This window comes from Chelonia mydas, chromosome 10 (genome assembly GCF_015237465.2).
Source record: "Chelonia mydas isolate rCheMyd1 chromosome 10, rCheMyd1.pri.v2, whole genome shotgun sequence".
Lineage (NCBI taxonomy): Eukaryota > Metazoa > Chordata > Testudines > Cheloniidae > Chelonia > Chelonia mydas.
This window is the reverse complement of record NC_051250.2, coordinates 4937816-4958748: the sequence shown is the minus strand read 5'-3', so window position 1 is coordinate 4958748 and position 20933 is coordinate 4937816. Positions and strand designations below refer to the sequence as shown.

General features: G+C 47.6%; 1 protein-coding gene across 6 annotated transcripts in view; it reads right to left on the bottom strand.

Moving 5' to 3' along the window:
• Window positions 1-20933, bottom strand: part of CHTF18 (chromosome transmission fidelity factor 18) — a 45055-nt gene that overhangs the window by 10653 nt on the left and 13469 nt on the right. For 2 of the 6 annotated variants that reach the window (XM_037909900.2, XM_037909899.2), the window contains exons 16-19: window positions 18991-19215; window positions 18615-18764; window positions 11360-11490; window positions 1949-2093 (exon numbers count right to left, since the gene is read on the bottom strand). In XM_037909900.2, the coding sequence (XP_037765828.1) occupies window positions 1949-2093; window positions 11360-11490; window positions 18615-18764; window positions 18991-19215 (651 nt within the window). Of the gene's footprint in view, window positions 1-1821; window positions 2094-7362; window positions 7591-10497; window positions 10863-11359; window positions 11491-12258; window positions 12399-18614; window positions 18765-18990; window positions 19216-20933 lie in introns of those variants that run through there. The other 4 variants (XR_006284157.1, XR_006284158.1, XR_005226948.2 and 1 more) reach the window with 4 other exon arrangements.

The window sequence follows — 20933 nt, the reverse complement described above, 5'->3', positions numbered from 1 at the left end:
AAAAACACAAAATCCTAATACCATGGCAATTATTTGCCATCATTTTAAGAACTCTGAAAGTTTCAAGCCCAGCTTGGCCTCTTGATCACTGGCGTGTGCATTTCCCCGATGGCATCTTGTAAACAAGAATCCTCCAGAGATTTTTACCCTATCGCTTTTCCCCAATTGCATTCCCCGAAAAACACCCTCTGCTGCGAGTCGCCGGCTCTTAAGGATTAATTATCTTGCCGGGCTGCACCAGGGGAGGCCTCTGTTGAAAGTGATCAGACTCACATGAGCCCCAATGACGCCGTTTCCGAGCCTTCCCCTCTCCCCACCCCTCCCTCCCTCGTCGCTCCATGCACACGACCCATGGCTCTCGCGATGGGGTCGACTCCCTGTCGGAATTCTGCCGCGGCGCGAATGGCCCCCGAATGCACCAAGAGCAGAAATTGACAGGCGGGGCCGTCGCTCGTTGGCAGGAGAGCACAGCACCCGTGGCCTCAGCCGGAGCGTTCGTGCCCCTAGCCAGGCAGGGAAAACCAGCGCGCGGCGCAGAACTCTAGCATTACAGAGGGAAACAGCCGTCAGCACAGGAAACCAATTCCTGGGGCCGACAGCTATTGAGGCTGTAAGCATCTCGGGGCAAGGACCATGCCTTGCTCTGTGTTCTCTGCAGTGCTAGAAGCACTGTTGGTACTTAATATCCACCCCAGCTGTGCCTCACTTCACCTCCCTCCCTCCCCTCCACATCAATGCGACCCTTTGCTAAAGGCACATTAGCAATACCCTACAGCCGCAGCGACAATCTGTGTGTGTGTGTGTGTGTGTGTGTGTGTGTGTGTGTGTGTGTGCGCGCGCGTGTGCGTACTGCTGCCCTCTACTGCGTGGAACGTGTCAGGCCCAACTGTGGATTTACCAGGTCCCTCTCCTGGCTGAGGCTGGGAGCTGCTCTTGGTTTCAGAGGGGAAGGTGGAGAGGACCACCCAGGATGCGGCAGGCACCCGAGCAGACATGCGTGGCCAGGGGATCATTTCTAGCTACAGAGGCAGCTGTTTCAGTGAGGGATGAAATGACCTCATGTTCCTGGCGTGCTTTGGGAGAAAGGTGAAACAGAAGGGACCAATAATAAATAAATAACGTCACTGACTATCTACCAGCAAGCGGATGCTAGAGCATCTCTCTATACGGACAGCTGCTTCACCGAAGCATGCAAAAGGCAAGGAGATGGGATACATTCAGAATGACCTCAGCCATTGTTGCAGAATCACTTTTCAGCACTTTACATTTCAGTGAGTATTGATTACTGGGGTCCCGGCAGAAAGACGAGCTGTTTGGCTCGGTCAGACACAATGCTAATGTCACACGTTTCACGTGGTGCAAGCCATGGACAGCCTTAAAGCTGCTGGGGCACAACATACAGATCGTTGTTGGTGGAGGGAGGTTTTAATCTAGGATTTTCACTTGCAAAAGGAAAGCTTTCGCACTGCACTTGGCTTCAGAGGAAAGTTGCCAGGCAAAGCTTCCCCCCTGCTTGCTGCCATCACGGAGCAGAGACAGCTAATCACACTGAGAGGCCAGAGCTGAGGATCTGGGCAGAGGCAGCTGGAGTTTTACAACACAAGAGAGAAGCAACTTGACCTAAGACTTTCCAAGTGGAGACACTATGCAGGGGGCCGGTTTCCAGTCATTGCTGAGCACCCTCCCTCCGAGTCTCTCCCTCCGTTAGGGCTTGCACACCCATATAACGAGCCATCCAGAATCGTTAGTCTTGGCCTCTGTGCCTAGGACAGACAGTACACTGCTCCCGCTCACATGGCCCCTATAATTTGTGCAACCTACCCCCACTCAACACGGTGCTCGGTCCCTCTTTAGCTATGCCTGGGCCACACAGAGAGCTTGATGAATCTGCCATGTTTGCTCCCCTCAAGCTTCGGGCCGTCTCCCGTTACCAGTGTCCCACTCCCACCTGGCTGGCGTTCCGTGCTTGTAGGACGGCTTCCGTCCTCCTCATCTTCTCGAGCTCGATTTCTCTTGCAATGAGCTGCTTGGCCTGGTACGTCAATGGTTTCCGAGCCGGCAGGTCCGGGAATCTACAGATGTCTTCCACGTTTCTAGGGGGAACAGATTTGGGGGAATAAATGAAACGGAGCCAGTTAATATTGGCTGGTCCTGTGACAGCCTTTGGCTGCTGTTAAGTGGGAGATTTTTAGAAAGGTTCAGAGTGCAGCTGGACAGTCAGCTCCCATTTATGCCTTTGAAAAATCTTACCCTCAAAATCTAGGGTCAAAGGTTCATTTACACCGATCTGCAGACTTGTGGAACTTGGCTTTGTTTCATCCTAGTCTCATTCAAAATTTAGTACTTGCTTTTCTATTATCCTTCCTTTCAGAAGAAAGCTCTATTTATTGGAAGGAAGCGTTGCCTCTTGGTCATAGGGTAGGGGGCCGGGAGACCTGGGTTCTAGCCCCAACATTGTAACTTCCTGGGTGTGAGACTTTGGGTAAGTAACTAACTGTCTCCTTTTACCTCGGTTTCCCCATCTCTAAATCCTTACCAGCCTCCCAGGGTCGTGCTGAGGTTTAGAAGTCTGAGAAGCACTTTGAAATCACTTGGTGAAATGTGCCGGGAGTGCAGAGCAGGGTCGTTTCAATGGATTCCAAACCAGGGAGAAGTTCATACAGGTCACATACTTCTTATCGTTTGTTTTAATGTGAACGCGGCGAATGTAATGCTTGCGTGAGAAGCCACGTTGGCAGCCCTGCCCTATCCGAGCTTTGTCTAACCACCGCACGAGCAGCAGCAGTGAAAGGACCCTTTGCCCATTGCTCAGTCAACACACTTCCACAACAACTCAGAAAGAGCCACCTCTACTAGCCAGGGTAGAGGTTGCCATGGTCAATCCAGTCCTCGGCCTGTTTGACACCAGTGCCAACAGGGAGGCCAGTTAGTATTAACTGTATGGGCGAGTAGGGACTGGTCCAAGAGGCTGAGCCATAGAGACCATTGACCCTGGGCAGCATTCAGCCCAGCGACCTGGACAGTCAAAGCACTGCACTCCTAACCCACCAAATCTCCACTGTACAGGTCTATCTTCAAACAGACACCTAGCTATGCATGGATTGATTTTAAGGTCAGCAGGGGCCATTATGCTCTTCTGGTCTGGCCTGGCCTGTATGTTACATAGCAACCCAGTAATGCCTGTACTGGGCACAATAAATTGGGGTTGATCCACTGCGTATCTTTTCCAAAGTCAGCTAATTCTGATTCAAAGACGTCAAATGATGGAGAATCCACCACATCCCATGGTGGCCTGATCCAATGCTTAACCACCTCTCTGTTATTTCTAGTCTGAATTTGTTTAGCTTCAACTTCCAGCCATCAGCCCTTTGTCTGTCTAATTATAGAGCCCTTTAGTAATTGATAAGTGCCTGCATGAGTGGAAGATATCGCTAATGATCAAGTCCACCTGTCAACCTCAGTTAGGACTCACTATCCCTCATTCTCATGCTCCCATATATACAGTCCTACTGAACAGAGAGCAAAATTTGGAAGGGCTCTGACACCTGAGATGTACAAGGTCAGTACCGATAGCAAATGCATCTGATAGAAATCTTCCATTGTTGTTTGCAGTGTTGTTGTAGCCGTGTGGATCACAGGACATGAGAAAGGCAAGGTTGGGTAGGTATCTTTTATTGGATCAACTTTTGGTGGTGAAAGCTACCTGAAGAAGAGCTCTGTGTAATTCAAAAGCTTGTCTCTCTTACCACCAAAAGTTGATCCATTAAAAGATATTTGCCTCACGCACCTTGTGTCTCTGATAGAAACGTCAATTATTCAACATCAGAACAAGATCGCTCAGTTTTGTTCTGTCTAGTTCCAGTGCTCTGCCCATTGAGTTGTAGAAGCTAAAATAAAGCAGGTCACCTGGGTTTAAAATATTTTCTGAAGATTATTCAGTGAGAAATCCTGGATTAAAAGGATTAAGGGGAGGGATGGACTAGACAAGGAAACAGACAATGTAATAACACGTGAGACAGATTTTATTGCAGCTATTGCAACTTGGTCAAAAGGCTCTAACCTCTACAACCTATATGTCAGACATTTGCCTATTTACTACACTTTCTACCTGATCCTGCAAAATAAAGGGTGCGCATCTAATCCCGGACAAGGTAAGAGCCAGCTACAAGAAGAGAGGTTTGGTCTTTGCTGGAGTTTTCTCTTGGATTCCTTACTGGGCGTTTAGTACCTGATCCAAAGCTCAGGGAGGTCAATGGGATTGACCATCCATTTCAAAGGATTTTGGATCCTAGACCTAAATCATGCAGCACAAGTAACATTTCGGGATTTAATAAACTCAGGAGCAGATCTACACACTTACAGATAAGTCCAACAACTTTCAATGGATTCGAACAACAGATGTATTTAGAATTAACTCCCCAATGTCACACTGCAACATGAAAGAGAATTCAATTTCAAAGGAGACCATTTCTAGTTCTTCATCTTGGCTGACAGGCTTCCCCAATAAATCAGCACACTGGCAAAAGATCTGCATTGTCTGATCTGCCTGTCTGAGGAACGTAAAAGTGGGTTCAGAGGTAAAGCACTCCATGCTACAGCAACCTGTCAGAGCATTTCTTGTTGTATTGTTTGTCTTTTTCTTTATTAAAAAAAACAACACTGTCGTTTGTATCAAAGTATCTCTACCCATTCTACTTGAATGGGTTTAATTAAGCATCCTTCACATAAACTGCATGGGAAACCTCCTGCCCCAATTTCTTATCAAGCACTGAATCCAACAAAGGAGAGAAAAGGATTATAGCCAACTCCCATTGTTGATTTTATTGAGCTATGCTATAAACAGTAATTTGGGTTAAGCAAAGCAGGTTTATTCTGAACAGGATTTGAGTGCAGGACTTGGAGGGAAGGCCTTTTCCAGAGCAGTTAAAACATGAACACAGCCAGAGAACTTCTTAGAAACCAGATTAACCTTCTTGTATAACAATTATAAATATTTTATGTCTTCTTTGCACTTGATAATATTTCTCTTGAGAAAGAAAAAAAAACACCCATGCATCAGAAGAATTCTTAGTGATTTAGAGATCAGCTTTCTGCCCAATTTGCTATTTGAAAAGGCACCCTTCTTCCAGTTTTCTCATTGGCTCTCTGCTGTCTTCAGAGACAGGCAACAAAGTCATAAAACAGACATCTGACTGAATCTGTAACTGTAGGAAAAATAAGGACTTCTAACAGAGCTTTGCTTTAAAATGTTGCGCTTGTCATTTCAAATATTCCTCTCATTTAAAAGTTTCTATGGCTTAAGATGAGATTTAGAGAGATTTTACTATTTGAAATTAGAATGGCCACTAGCATTTTTGAGAAACAGCTGCATTGTACAGTCTTGTCTTCCCAGCAACCCACGGTCACACAGCCTAAAGTGCAAATAGAACATAATGCACCTTCATGCATTTTCCGATCGTTACGGTAACTATTACAGTCCATTGCAGAAAACGCCAGCAAAAGAAAACAAAGCCCAGACTCAAAACTTAAGATCCAATATCACAGCGCATGCCTGCACCAAATGCTGCTTTTCATGTCATGTGGTTTCCACACTGCAACATTTTCAATTAGAAGCCAAAACCAGGGACAATGGGGGAGAGGATACCATTTCACTACCACCCAAGTGTATTAAGTCAGGTCTACATTGTTTCCATATGTATGTTGTGAAATCTACACGTGCCGCTTCAAGAAAGGTGAAGGAATCACTTGAAACAAATCTAAATACCTACTGCATAGCGTAACTGCCAGCAATAAGATGCACAGAGTGAAACCTGTGCAAAATGTTTGTCCAACAACTGCTGTCTTAAATGATCACACAAAATATCCTCAGATGTACCAAATACAATTATAATCCGTCACTGGAAGATCCACCTCCATTAAGCTTCTCCTTTATTAGAAGGCCAATTCAAATGTTTCCAGTCCTTTGGGCTGTTGCTTGAAAAAGGTTTCATTGGAATTAAATACAGTGTATGACTTAACTCTGGCTATTTCCCCCCCCCCCCCCTTTTTTTTTTTTTAAACTTGGAGACTACATTAGCATAAGTCTTAGCTATAGTCTGGGTCCTGTGTTATTACACTGTAATGCATCCCCAACACCTTGGATGTGTGAACTGTAATGTACATACTTAAAGCATAATATTTTAAAATTATTAGGTCTGTAGCCTGGTAACTGATTACCATTATTACTAATATTCAGCAAATAAAAATATAACAAGGGGACCGATTCATTCCTGGTGCAACCCCATTGAGATCAGTGAGGTTACATCAAGTAGTAACACAAACCAAGGTGGACAGAACTCAAATCTTAGGTAAGGCTGTGAATCAACCAGCATATTTTTGGTGCAAAAAATGACTGGCTTTACTCCTGGTGCAATCAAGTAGACTCTGAACTCCTGTGTGCATGTGAACAGAGATGTCAATCACATATTAACAATAACCCTCTCTGCAAGCTTTCTGGCAACAGAAATCTACAAGCTTAATTCCACCTACATGGATGAGCTGCAAAGCTAAAGACACTGTCCAGCCCCAAAACTCCAGTCATAGTACACACTGTTTTTCTGGAGACCTCTACTGTAACTCCCAGTTACTCCATATTAGCCTATGGAACTTGACACACATTTCTGGCAAATGGAATGATGCCATTTTCCTACGGTTTTGCATTGCGTGGACAAGAATTTAAATGGGGAATGGCCCTGATGCAGAGAGAAATCTCAAGGTTATTAGATACATCCCTTGTTTTTAATGCTATGAATCTCTGACTTTTTGCCTTGGGAAGAACCATCTTCAAAACCACTGTCCCCCTCTCTCACCAAAACCAGCCTCGACTTCCAGATGTACCCCCAACATTTAACCCAACACAAAAAGTTCACAGAGAAAGTCAACCATTGTCCTTGGGTCGAGTTCTCTGTTTGCAGAGTGTTGATGTTTCCAAGTGCTGGATCCCCTTTCATCTGCTTTGCGCTGGCAAGATGATGTTAACTTGGCTTTGGACAAACTTGTCTTTACTGAGAAGCCAGGTTTAAAAATCACACTGCACAGAATACCATTCAGGGCGGACAATACTGCATTGTTCCCGCTCAGAACACTGCAAGCTGGAGATGACTGAAGGGGAGAGCTACGCAGAACCTCAGAGCCCAGTGCACAAAAGCCTCCTGTCCTGGGAAAGCCACTCTCAAGGAGTTTGCAGTATCGAGTTTTCCTTTTCAGATCATCCCATGGCTAATAAATCAAAACTCTCTCTCTCCATCCACACCAGTTGCCTCCATCCCATCTCATCGAACAAGAGATGGAGCAGACCTGTCTCTTATCAAATCGGTCACTCACCTACAGGGACCACGTAAACCCAGCCAAGAGTAAGGAGTCTCACTGTCTGGCGAAGTTCAGGCCATTGTAACTATACTTCTCTGCTAAGTTCCTCATGGTCTCATCGCCGGTGGATTGCTGGAGCGTGGCGGGCAGGTAAACGAACAGATAGCTCAACCCGAGAAGGAGCAGCGCAATTACCAGCGGCACTCCCCAATCCGCGATGAACAAAGTCTCCTGGCAGCAAGCCTGGAACAAAGGAGCAGGGGTTCGTGCTGCATTCTATTGTTCCTTGGACAAAAGAAGAGCCACGGGCATCTTTGGTTTTTCTCTCTGCCGGCTCTTCACACCTCTGTGTTAAAAGCTGACAGGCAGCTGTTTCCCCTCCTTTAATCCGATGAAAGCGAACAATCTCACGCCAGCATTAGCTTGCGTGGATGCCCAGGGAGAGAGCGAAAACTTGCGAACATCGGACAGGTGGTAGGAGAGCAAAATGCATCAGAATAGCCCACTCTCCCTTTCTGCTGTTCTCAAGAGGGAAGGAAATAACAAGACTTCATGTGGAGAAGATAGAGGATTTGTGACACTTTAATATTTTCCTGGAAAGAGACAGCTCAGTGATGCAGAAAGAGAGTAAGACCCCATCAACAAAAAAGAGAGGGGTTATATTGAAAAAACGTCAGTAAGCCCCTTAGATACATAAGGGATTTGGGACGACAGGACATTTCAGCAGAATTAACCTTGGAAGTGCTTTGCAAAAAGATTTCTTGAATGAAAAGAGAGATAAGAGATAAAGAAGCACAAGTCCTTTCCATGGACCGTCAGCGCCTGCATTCGTTAGGTGCTTTAGAAAATCTTTATTGCTCAATTTCAGCCATTCCCTCCACCCACTTGTCAATCACAAGCACTGCTGCTACATCTAGTTTGGGCTTTTTAAAAATTATTATTATAAAAATGATCAAAGTTGATAGCACAGGAAGCACATCAGCATGTCAATTTCATTCAACTTCTATAATTAATTCAAATATTTAAATTAACTTTCTTGAGCCATTTTCTCTCCCTGTGAAATCCTGGTCCATGCTCCCAGGGGAGTTCTGCACAACGCCAAATGAAAGGGATTTTGGTTGGGGGTTAGAGCAGAGGACCTAGGTTCTACCCCTGAATCCATCAATGACCAGCTTTGTGACCATGGACAAATCATTTAACCTTGCTGTGCCTCAATTTCCCCACCTGTAAAATGGGAATAACATTTCCCTACCTCATTGGGGGGGGTAAGGCTTAATTAACACATTATATAAACAAAAATGCGTTAATAGTATTTTTTTTAATACTTCTTATCAGAGGATCTGAAAGAGATTTATAGAGCACTTCGGTGCTACTTCCATTTTACACAGAGCTAGCTACAGGGACTTGACCCCACCCAAAGATCAGTCAGTGGCAGAATTGGGAATAGATTCATAGATAAGACCAGAAGGGACCACTTTGATCATCCAGGCTCTAAATGACACAAGTAAAGTCACAGGATTCCCTGAATTAATTCTTGTTTGAAATATAATACCTTCTATGGATGTGCTTATAACCATCTATAAAAAGCTACTCATATCTGTTAGATGCTTAGAACATCTATTAATTGTTTTATAAATGGAATCCATAGAAAGTCTCCACAACACGTCACAAATAACTTGCAGAAGGACACAGTTCTCACTGTGTCTCCGGCCTCTATGGGACATCAAGGTAGGCTAGTAAGCATCACTGTTTTGGGAAGATGATAAAGGCAAGCTATCCTTATTTCCATGCTTTCTTCCTCGTGGCTGTTGACTTAACTCACCACCACTGGTCGCACTCCCCGTCAGTACCCGGCCCAAAGCCAGTGATCCAACTAGCAGACCAAATTCGGTGATGAATCCTGGTCACGTGCCATCTGAGGCACGTTGCACATATGCTAAGACGACGACTGCCTTATGGGTAAGGGTGGCAGAATCAGATTTTGATTTGGCTGTAATTCTGATAGATATCATCGGGTTGTATTTTTAAGCATGTTTTTATTTTTATCAGTTTTATCATTTTCTCAGTTATGTGAAATTTTGGGTTTTATCAATTTGAATATTCACAGTTGTGGGACATTAAGGGGGACGGTGGAAATCAGACAATTATTTAAAGACAGCAAATGTTGACAGCGGGACTGCAGGGGCGCTCCCTGCATGGCCAAGGGGTCTGAGACACCTGGCACAAGGTGTGGAGAAGGCTAAGGTCCTGGCCCAGCAGAGCAGAGCTCCCCCAGACAGGCCTAGGACCACAACAAGAAGGATGAGCCCCTGGCCGTGGGAGAGACCACTCTGCTGCCAGACAGCTCTGAACTCCTGGCCGGGAAGTGAGTGGGTGGGTTTGCAAGGGGCTCCCTGCATGGCCAGGGTACCGGACCTTGCAGGTGCTAGGTGCAGGGGAGGCTGCCCTCACAGACTACTATCAATAGTTATTTTTTTCCCCATTGATGTGTGTGTGTCAGGTGAAATCGACATCTACCAACGGCTAACTGTTTCCATCAAATCCTTTCCAGCCTACGCATGCGGTTTTTTGTACAGCTCGATAAAGGAATTAAAAGTTTTCAGATCCACACCTTTCCCAGTGACCATATTCTTCCCATGGGGCTTATATCAACTGTAATTTGTCCAACATAATGCAAGCAATTCCTTCTTATTGGGGTTAAAAAACAATGAAGTCTAACAAAGGACAACTAGAATGGAATATACACTCTGGACAGCGAGATGACACCCATTAACCATCTGCTATTGAAAGCGGGGTTACAGGGATTAGATACAAGCAGCTGTTCAGACCCACCCGCCTATTAAATAGTTAACTGCAAAGTATCAGCCGCTAGATTTAGAAACCTGCTGTAAAGCAGAGAGAGGGCATGACCCCGAAATACCCATGAAAGAACCTTCTACAGAAATGAAAAAAAAAAAAAAAAAAGCGAGAGAAGACAAATTGGTGAAAGTTAAAAAGGATAAAACAAAGTCTGATTAGCAAGTGTGAGGGAAGTGAGGGGGTAGAAGAGCATGGGTATTGTGCGGGGAGGGGTGTGTTTAAAGTCAATAGGCAGAGAAATAAATGTGATATTTTAGCCAGTTTGCCATCTGCTCCTAACTTCTGAAATACCTGCTTTTCCCAAAGACTGCAGCCAGGAGCGAAAGCTTAGCCCAGTCCTTGAGCTTTCTTGAGTTGATTACATAACCGAGCAGATCTGTGATGCCCTCTGTCACTATTTTGATTCTTGCAATTTTTGTTCTGAATCTTGAGGGGACATTGCCGAGCATTTTATAAAGCTGGAAACTTTTTGTATTGTATGCAGAGAGCGGGAATGCGGCAAAGAAACAATCCAAGGGCTCACTGATTGCAGACATGTCCAAGGCTGTAAATATTGAAGGCTCCTGAGTATTGTCAGTTCAGCATTTTTCTGGGTAGGCTTTTAAACTTTTGGATGCAGCTTCCACTCGAAAACAGGGAAATCTTTTGGACCAGCTCTGAGGGCGACACATTCAACTGAAAGGCTATTAAAAATGAATTGCCAGATTGGCTCAGAGAATCAAGTCTGCAGTATTTTGTCTGCACCCAGGACCGGCACCCAGGACCGGCTTCTGAGTAAGGATTCTTTCACAGTTATGGCATAAGCTTCCCGCAGGGAAACCTGACCTCCAGAAGTCAGAGGGCTGCCTTATGCCCTGAAACATGAAAAATAAATTCTTGTTTATTTTTAACAGTTGCTCTTCTCACTCTGGATATTTCTATTCGCCATTGAAATGTCTAATACCACACTGAATCCCGCCAAGATCTTTGGCCTCACCAATCTCCTGTGGCAATGAATACCATGGGCTAATTGCATGTGAGAGAAGAACTATTTCCTTTTATCCCCTTCGAATCTGCTGCCTTCCCATTTCACCTTCTGACCCCAGGCGATCGCAATCAAGTGTTTGTGTCACAAAGGCCTTTTGTAGCACGCGATTGCTCAGCGCATACTCACGGCTCCAGTTTATAGACATACTGCCCCTCGGGAGTGCGCTCCTGGTGGTAGGTGAGGTTATAGGCCAGCATTGTACTGATCAGGTCAGCCAACTGCTGCTTCTCCTTGACACTGTACAGCTGCGTGTTCACCTGTAAAGAAATAACCCAAACTGAGACCCCTTCACACAAGAGCTAGCTAGCTGTCACTCTGAGGTACCTATCTGGCACCCACTACCAAAGCATCTGAGCACCTATAACCGTCAGAAGCAGCATTATCCTCACCAGAGACATGGGGAAACTGAGGCACGGGGTGGCCAAGTGGCTTACCCAAGGTCACACGGGAAGTCTGAAACAGCAGCCCCTGGGACCCTGGTCTCCTGCACTCACAACTGCCGTCTCACTATGCCTGCTCTGTATGTAAACACCTCTCACAGCTTCACAGAGGGACAACAGAGAGGGTCCCAGGTCAGTCAAACCCCTTTGTGATCTAGGCTTCAATTAGGCAGCAGTTTGCAAGATTATACAAGCTAAAGAAAGACCCCCCCCCTCCTCCTCTTCCATCATGACCCCCAGCCAGGGGGGATTTCAGCAGGACGACAGAAGCAGCGGGGGTGGGGGGGCTCACTCAGCACAGAGCGGGTACAGGTAACCAGTGGCACCAGATCGCTAACGCAGAACATGCCAGAGTTTGCCATGGAAGCCCCCATCGGCTGGCACAAAGGGATCAGCTGTGCGGGAGGGCTTGAGAAAGCCAGCCCCATGGCTGGGTCTGCGATTCCATTTCAGCAGCCTGCTTCTCCCCCTTCCAGCCTGACTGATCCCATCTGGCCAAAAGAGCCTGCCTTTTCCCCAGGTTCCTAAAGGAGCTTGCCCCTGCTGGCTGAGGACTCTTCTCTAGGCAAACACAGGAAGGCTGACCTGAGCCCAGTAGCCGTAAGCAGCTGCAGCTCCTCTCAGTTCAGCAGAGGTGCGCTGGCTTGCACCAGGACTGAATGTGGCTCCTGTCGCCATGAATGGAAGGCCTGCTGCCAGAGTGCTGTACAAGGGTGTGGGTAGAACTGGAGTGTGAAGAAGGGAAAAGGTAGCTCAAGGGCTTCAGAATAACCCCTTGCTCGCACCAAAAGTAACAGGCTCGTTATTCACACAAACTACACATTAGCCTTGGTTTCTGAGACTTCACTGAATGAGAAACAAATACACATAACTGCAGGATGACGGATTGAACAGGTGACACTTTTCAGCAGAAATGCCAGATCTTGAAAGACATCTGAATGCAAGATCAAAGTGCTCTGAATAAATAAATGTCACATTTTAAGCAGCCCCAAGACATTGTTTAGCAATTGCTTTCGTTTCAAGTCCTCTCCTGATTATATACCCTTGTCTAGCTGCCTTACATAACTGTCCCCTTTAGCCTGAAAATATGGGAAGGCTGCCTCAGGTAAAGCTTGGACCGATGGTGTGCTGTCCCTCACTTACCGACCTGTAGCAGCAACCCAGGACAACTCCTGGATGCCACTGCAGTAGGAAGCAGAACATCCAGCTCCATGAATCAGGACAAACTTTTATAAGGGTTCTGACCCTCACGGAGTGAGGGCTTGTGTCCTGATAGCCATGACGGGATCGGAAGAAGCTGCCCCTTTGGCAGATTGTTCCACAGTTGTCCATTACCAGAATTCTTGCCTTTCTCTGCAGAGCATAGTACTGATTACCATCAGTCAGAGGACTCGCAATCAGACAGAGCCCTGGCTTGAACTGGTATATAAATTGTCATGCTCTTCCTTATTTGCACTACAGTAGCCCCTAGAGGACCCCATCAAGATCATGGCCCCGTTGAGCTGGGTGTGCACAACACAGCAAGAGTGTCCCTGCCCCTACCAAATCACAGTCTAGCCACACCAGAGTGGAAGGGGAACCAGAGGCAGAGAGAGAAGAAGGGACTTGCCCAAGGTCAGAATTGGGAATAGAACCCAGGTCTCCTAGCTCCCAGTTCTGTGCCCTGTCCATTGAATCAGTGAAAGGAACGCCCTGGTCTAAACATACACGGCACCTAGAGTGGACTCAAGCCACAGTGGAAGCACTTTCAAGGTCAGATGCCAGGTACATTGGGAAAATTCCATCTACACCAACTGACACGAGCTAGTTCTCTCTGCCCCCACTGGGAGCAGATCCCTCCGTCTCCATCCACACATTCCCTCTGGACATCCAGCGAGAGGGGGCCAGGTGCTTTACTCTTCCCAATGATCCGAGAAAGGACCTAGACCAGGTCTGGTCTATGCAACAGATTCTCCTTGCCTGCCAGTTATTCCTCTCCATGTTTTGCTCTGGTTTGCCCACGATGAAGTTAGTGCGGCAGGAGCCAAAATGAATTTAGTGAGCAGGGGCTGAGGCATCTTGGCCTGTCAAGTGCTGAGGGTCCTCAACTCCCAGCGATGCCCGATGGAAGTGGAGGACTAAGCACTTTGCAGGACTGAATCCTAAAATCAACAAGAAAGAGTGCCTGTCGAAACAACACACACACACACACACACACACGCCTACGACCTCCTTCACCACTAGGCCATTAGCTCAAAGCTAGCCTGGCTCTGAGTGACCAGAGGATTATCCCCTCAGATAGCTGCTTGGTGCCATTGGGTCTCAGTCCGTTCCCAACAGCTGCGAGCCTACACCGTGAAACCCACCACCCCAGCTAGCGTACTCCCCGATTGGCACCGTTAGAGTCCAAGAGGCGTGCACTGGATCGGCCAGGGCTGGATTCCTGTCCCCCAGAACACATTAGGGGGAGGGGTGACTTGATCACAGTCTATACGTATCTACATGGGGAACAAATATTTAATAAGGGGCTTTTCAATCGAACAGAGAAAGGTCTAACATGATCCAATGGCTGGAAGTGGAAGCTAGACAAATTCAGACTGGAAATGAGGTGTAAATTTGTAAGAGAGAGAGAAATTAACCGTGGGAACAATTTGAATCAGAGTGGATTCTCCAGCAGGGGCAATTTTTAAACCAAGATTGGATGTTTTTCTCGAAGATCTGCTCTAGGAATTATTTTGGGGGCAGGTCTCTGGCCTGCATTATGCAGGAGATCAGACTAGATGGTCACAATGGTCCCTGCTGGCCTTGGAATTTATGAATCGGAGCTGACGGGACAGTGAAAGAGAAGCTTTTGTGGCTGCTATCTGGGCTACTTCTCCACTCCCCAGAGACATCCACTCAACCGCTTCCTTCAGCCCTCTCTTTCTTCCCCCACGCGTCAGGCAGCAATGGCTGCTGCTGTGCTGTGATTTTTAATTTATCAGGGATGGATTCTTGCAACATTATTATATAGAATGTTGCAAGAATCCGTACATATATATAAAAAGGCAGAAAGGAAAAAACAAAATTAAGCTAATAAATCCTTAGGCCCCGAACGTTGGTTTCAGCTGGTTTCCAAGGAGCCAAGCGACTCCCAACCGAGCAAACAAACCCAGCGCACATCATTGTGCTGCTTTCCTGGGCTATTTTTAAACACGTTTGTGAAGGGCTGCAGAGACAATACTTAGAGTGCAGGTAACGTGCTCTTCTTCCCCTGCAGGTGCATTTTAGACACTACAATATGAAAACACACCGCAGTGACCACCTAGGATTTGCATATGTTCCCGATCAAGGCCTTTTCTAAAAACACAGCAGCCTCCAGAAAGGAGCAGCCTATTGCACCAAAGACTCTGGGAAGCCAGCTTTGCTTTATTAGAATCACTGCCTTTAATGGTATCAATGTCAGTTAAAGACCTTCCCCTCAAGAACATAAGGCCTTTCTGTACAGAGTGATCTAGTAGCTAGTACAGGAAGACGGGCTGCAGGGAGTCAGGACTCCTGGGTTCTGTCACCCGCTTGCTGTGTTAGCTTGAGTAAATCACAGTTTACCTCTCAGAAAAATGGGAGCTACTTAAAGTTACACACAAGCTACTTAAAGTTTTATTCCTTTGAGATGGCTGAAGGAAGACAATAAAGAAGTGCAAAATGGAACAATTTTTTACTAGCAGCTTTAATGCTGACAAATCCCCAAGAGAATCCTTCGTCACTGACTGAGCTGTGCACACAGTGGACAATAAGCTACGTACCTTTCCCTGCCCATTTATTTCACAGGAAAACTCAGGATACATGAGAACACATTTTTACTGCATCTTGACATCTGATAACCAGAATATAACCAAGCCGGACAAGGCAGCAGCTGTTCAAAACAGGAGGGTGAGCAGAGATGTTTGCATGCAAAAAAAAAATAAAAATAAAAATTGAAAGCCCAAACGGTATGTGTGTACGTTTGTGTGTAATCAAATACAAATCAGGAATGTTACTGCAGCATTCAATGCTGAAAGTGACACATGAACTGATAAAGGGCTGCCCCATCCCCTAAAGAAGGGGAGGAAGGGTTGTCACAGAGAAATAACAAAGGGAAGTTACAGATAGAGGAGATGAAAGTCCTTGTGTGTAACAGCAGAAATCTATGTCAAGAAAGAAAGCTGACGTGACAGCGTTTTTTAAAAGATCTATGTCTAATGTCAGAGCCCCAGCAGGGATCCGAGGAAGTAACAATGCATTGCACTTGCTCGCTGCTGACCTTCTGAGGCTTACAATGCGGACAATGCCATTCTGCAGACGGGGAAACGGAGGCAGAGATATTACGTGACTTGCCTGAGGTCATGCAGGGGGTCAGTGACAGAGCCTGGGGTAGAAACCAGCTTTCCTCACTCCCAGGCTCCAACTGCTGGACAATATGGTCTCATCCTATTGCTCTCGTGGGCTGTGGATTATGCCAACCACCACTGGTTCCTGTCACAACAGTGCTCCCCCACCCAGCTGGGAGTGTGGAAAGCTGGTCTCCTTGATGGCATCTATCATTTCACCAGAGCCTTGGGCCACGCAGGCAGACTCCCAGGGACTCTCTGAAGCCAAAGGAGTTTGGTACTTGTACTCCTGAACCCAGCTCTGATGCAGGAGCACTGTCCAGGTCCCACCATTTCACTGAGCACAGCGCTCAAAGGGGTGTTCTCAGCTATAAACCTTCCTGTCCTGTTCCCCGGTGGCTGCTCCTCAAGCCAGACCCGCAGCACTGACTGCCACACCATGCCTGGGGATTGCCAAGCACAGGCTGGCCAGGGCAGCAAGAAGCGCCATGCTCTGTGCTCGTCTGGTGACGCAAATAGGGGACTCTGAGGAAGAGACCAAACTCCTGCTTGCTTCTGACCCAGTGAAAACCCCACGCAAATCCCTCCCAGCCAGGATTAGAAGCCACACTTGGTCCTTCCACTGCAGGATTAGCAAGCTGTTCCCCAGCCTCATTTGCAGTCACTAAGGGACAATCTATCTCCCTTTGGTACTTCGGTGCCCCACCCGGCATTAATGGTAACTGGGGGCCTCAGCACCTTTAATGCATTAAGCCTCACACCTCTCTTTTGAGCAGAGCGGGGCTGTGATCCCCATTTTACAGATGGGGAAGTGAGGCCCAGAGAGACTAAGTGATTTGCCCAAGGACACACAGGGCAAAGCCATCCTGTGGCAGAGCCAGGAATTGAAACCAGCTCTCCAGTGTCCCAACCTAACCCCCTACCCATAGACCACTCCCCTCCTTCTTCCTCTGGGTGAATGGTCGAACCAGCCGTCAGACATGCAAAGGACAGAACATGCCAGCACTTTACAGGGACCCAGGGGCTCAGCCTTAGTGTTAACTCTGGGTAGTAGTGAGCATCCCCGAGAGCCTTTAACTCTTGCCTTCAGGTGCTCTGTCCAGAGGGTGATCCTAATCTGGTGTAGCTGGGAGCGACGGTCCTCCCAGAAAGGGGGAGATCTGTTCAACAGGAGAGCGTAAAGGAACGACCTCCACCTTGCAGGACTGGGCCTTCTGTCGCGGCTTGTATTTCAACCACGCAAAGAGCACGGCATCCTAGCAATGCCAGTTACGAGACTTTCACCGAACCACCCTGCCTTAGCTTCCTGACCGTGGAGGACACACCCGGAACACAGGTGAGATTAACTGAGGGACGAGCACAATGAATCCGTAAAACCTTTAAACACAAAAATAACATGAAGTAGATTTCTTTCCCTGATACAAGGAGGACAGTTAATACCCAGGAGGATTAAAACAGAAAGGGTGGGGGAAAGAGTTTCCTATTAGGGACACAATGTACTTGATGGAGCCGGGAAGCCTTCTCTGCAGACCAAAAGGAAAATCCACCATGAAATCTAACTGAGTGCCCAGGTAATTGAAACCAGCAACCCCTGTACAAAACAAGAGCTGCTGAACAGAGATGCGCCATCCAGGGAGAAAGCGGCCTGCACTCGCTCAGCGACTGCAATGTAAGGGCCTGCAGCAGAGCAATGTCCATGTGGGTTGGAGTGAGAGACACGCCAAATAGGGTTGCGTCACTTTCCCCCAGGCTGGTAGGGACAGAGCCCATTGCTCTCCGGTGCCAAAGCAAAAGAGCAGCATTTGCTGACCCAAGTCAGACCCAGCCTCCGCAGCCACCAGGGCCTGTAAGAGGGATCAGAGAGGAAAGCACTAGTGTCCCAGAATCCACTGGGTGTGCTTTGATCCCGTCCTAATACGGCAGCGTGTTCTCCTCCGGTTGCACTCACAGACCAAATCTTGCTCTATACCCCGCTTCTGCTCCCAGGCTTCTCTGTGCACGCGGCTGGTACAACAGCTTTCTCTTCAGGTCTGGCTACCGGTCTCTCCCCCTCACTGGCCGGCTGCCTGTACTTCTCTGCTCCCTTCCCAGCGCAGCTGGCCTCACTCCTTTGATTTGACCTCCATAGACACCCTAATTCTTTAGGCACCGGGGACTTACCAGGACTGTTTATGTCCCACCTATGGAAGTGCAAACTGACACTCAAGTGCATAAGAACAGACATGTGCCCCTCTCCCCAAGAGGCTGATTACCAGAGGTGCCAAGTTCTTGCAGCTCCTCCTGCCTTCAGCTGTAGGCATTCAGCAATACCCCACAGACCCCAACGGTCCAGCATCGGGACTGGGATGTCCTATCATAACAGCCCCACTTTAAAGCTAGCCCAAAGTTTGGGGCACTAGGCTCTGGGGTGGCGGGCTCAGTCCATTTCTGTTCTCTGCAATTCACACCCCATCCCTGTCTGCTGCTCGGAATTACTCAGTGCATTCTGGGACCCAGTTTGCGCCAGGGACGCTTTCCAAAGGGACGGGTTCTCGTGCCCCATGGACAAGCACAGAGCACTTGCCACCCATGTGGAGACATTTGCCGACACCGCCCTTCCAGGGGGTCACTCACCGGCCTGAGCTTTGGGGAGATGATATCTAAGAGCAGACAGAGTGCCTCCAGGATTAGAGACTGCGGCCCCGCGTGGCTCCGAGAGTTAGGTGCGATCCCCGATATCATGGATGCCACGAGATTCTGCATCTGGTTCAGTTTGGTCAGAGCCTGGTTTAAGACAGAGCAGGAAACCTGTGAGCCACTGTGTTGCAAACGCACTTATATCCAAAGGCAAATCACCTAGGAACCCAGGAGTCCGAGTCAAGGTCCCCTGCTCCAACGGCTGCTTCCTTCCCGCAACACAGCAACCATCGCACCTATAGAAAGGAAGCCAATAACCCTCCCTCGTAGGCCCCAAAGCACTGGCCCGGGCCCATCAGTCCTCGGTACTTGCCTCGTACTGGCTGTTGGGATAGGCTAGTCTGGGGATGCTGGAAGCAGCAAAGAGCAGGTGAAAAGCAACAGGGAGGAAGGGCAGGTATCTCATCAACTGGAAGTTCTGGCCGTGCATCACGGTGCTGCTGACTATGTCGCAGAAGCCCAGCCACTCCAGAGCCAGACACACCGCGCTGAAACTGGAATCCTTTAACTTCATGTTCAGGAAGTTGTCGTACAGGCCCTGGAAGGAACAGAACAGAGCGACGATTACATATTGATCCTGACTAGACAGCCTGTCACCTTCATAGCTGGGAGTCAGGGTTTCAAGCATCCCACTAGTATGCAGCTAAATTGCTGCGTATCCACCTGCTGCACTACCCAGAAGTAACAGCAAATCAATCCTTGTGGCAGCTGCGTGTTAGACGCACACAGGCAACTGACCAGGTTTTATTGATTTGTGACAACCAACAATCAGATCAGCTGCTCTTGTCCAATCCCAAGTTTTATCACAATTGGTGTATCACAATGACCGGAATTTATCATGCTTCTTATTTCTCACCCTCTGAAGGCTAAAGGCCGTGTTTTCATAACTGTGCATTTGTGTGTGTGCAGGTTAGGTGTACAATTACCATTCCTGAGTCACAACTGCAGGTATAAGCATGGTATTTGCCCATGAAAGTGTGTGGTTTTCAGCAACAGTGTGTGCAAAATTAGCATCTAAATGATTGCAGATTTGTGCAGGTACACAGTTACAAAAATAAAGGCCTATAGATCTTTAGCCAATTAGAACAGTATGGAGTTATCAGTGTTTCCATCAGCAAGTATTTGTTATACCTCCACAAAGAGTTAAAAGGGTGCCTTTGGGGTTTTTAAACTTTGGTACCCCCTGCCACCCATCAAAGGGAACTGTAAACATTTATAATTTGTGATAGTTAATTGAAGAAGAAATCCATTCCCTGGCTAAGCTTCCACACAAATGCCCTCACACAAAAACGTGATTTAATTTCACAATCAGAACGCCTGCCTTGGAAGTCTCCAGACAGCCACTGAGTTCAATCAGTAACATTCCCGAGATTAACTGAAGCTCTCGCTCATGCTGCTCCTAATCAAGTAGCGTCTCTGCCAAGAAAACTTTTCAGTTCGCAAAGGGCACGTTGCACAGAGTAAGCAGAACATCACGGAGAAGTCAACGGAACTATACCGACTTCCACCTCAGAGTCTGGTTCACAAAATTCATCTCCTTTTTTCTGTGTAGAATAGTGACATTTTTACTTCCCTCTGTCGACCAGGATCAGATACTGGGCCACGTCACCCCACACCGTTGAGTGCCGTCACGACACATTGCACTGTAACTCCACATGGGAGCAGCTGAGTCCACCGCTTCCAAGCTGCCTTGCGATATCACATTGCACGGAGTTACGGTGGTGTCCAACGGTTATTTACCCTCCATGGCCGAGATTAACGGAGCATAAGGCGCCATGATTCTCTCATCTACCAAGGTATCATAAGGCAGTGGCTCTCAATCAGGAGTCGGGGGCCCCCGGGGGGGCCGCAAGAAGGTTTCAGGGGGCCTGCCAAGGAGGGCCAAGGTTAGGCTCCCTGGGGCCCAGGGCAGAAAGCCAAAGGCCCTCTGCACAGGTCTGAAGACGAAGCCTGAGCAACGTAGTTTCCCAGGGCAATTGCCCTGCTTGCTACCCCCTAACGCCGGCCCTGGCTTTTATATGCAGAAAACCAGTTGGTGTGGCACAGGTGGGCCGTGGAGTTTTTATAGCATGGGGGGGAAGGAGGCGGCTCTCGGAAAGGAAAAGGTTGAGAACCCCTGTCATAAGGGAACCTGGAAGTAATTTTCAGTCACCACCGTACCATAGTGAAACATGGTTTTTCCCTTCATTCCATTCCGCAGCCTCTGGCTTGGCCTTATTTTAGAACAGTCAGCTGGCAACAGATGTGGTCCTATAG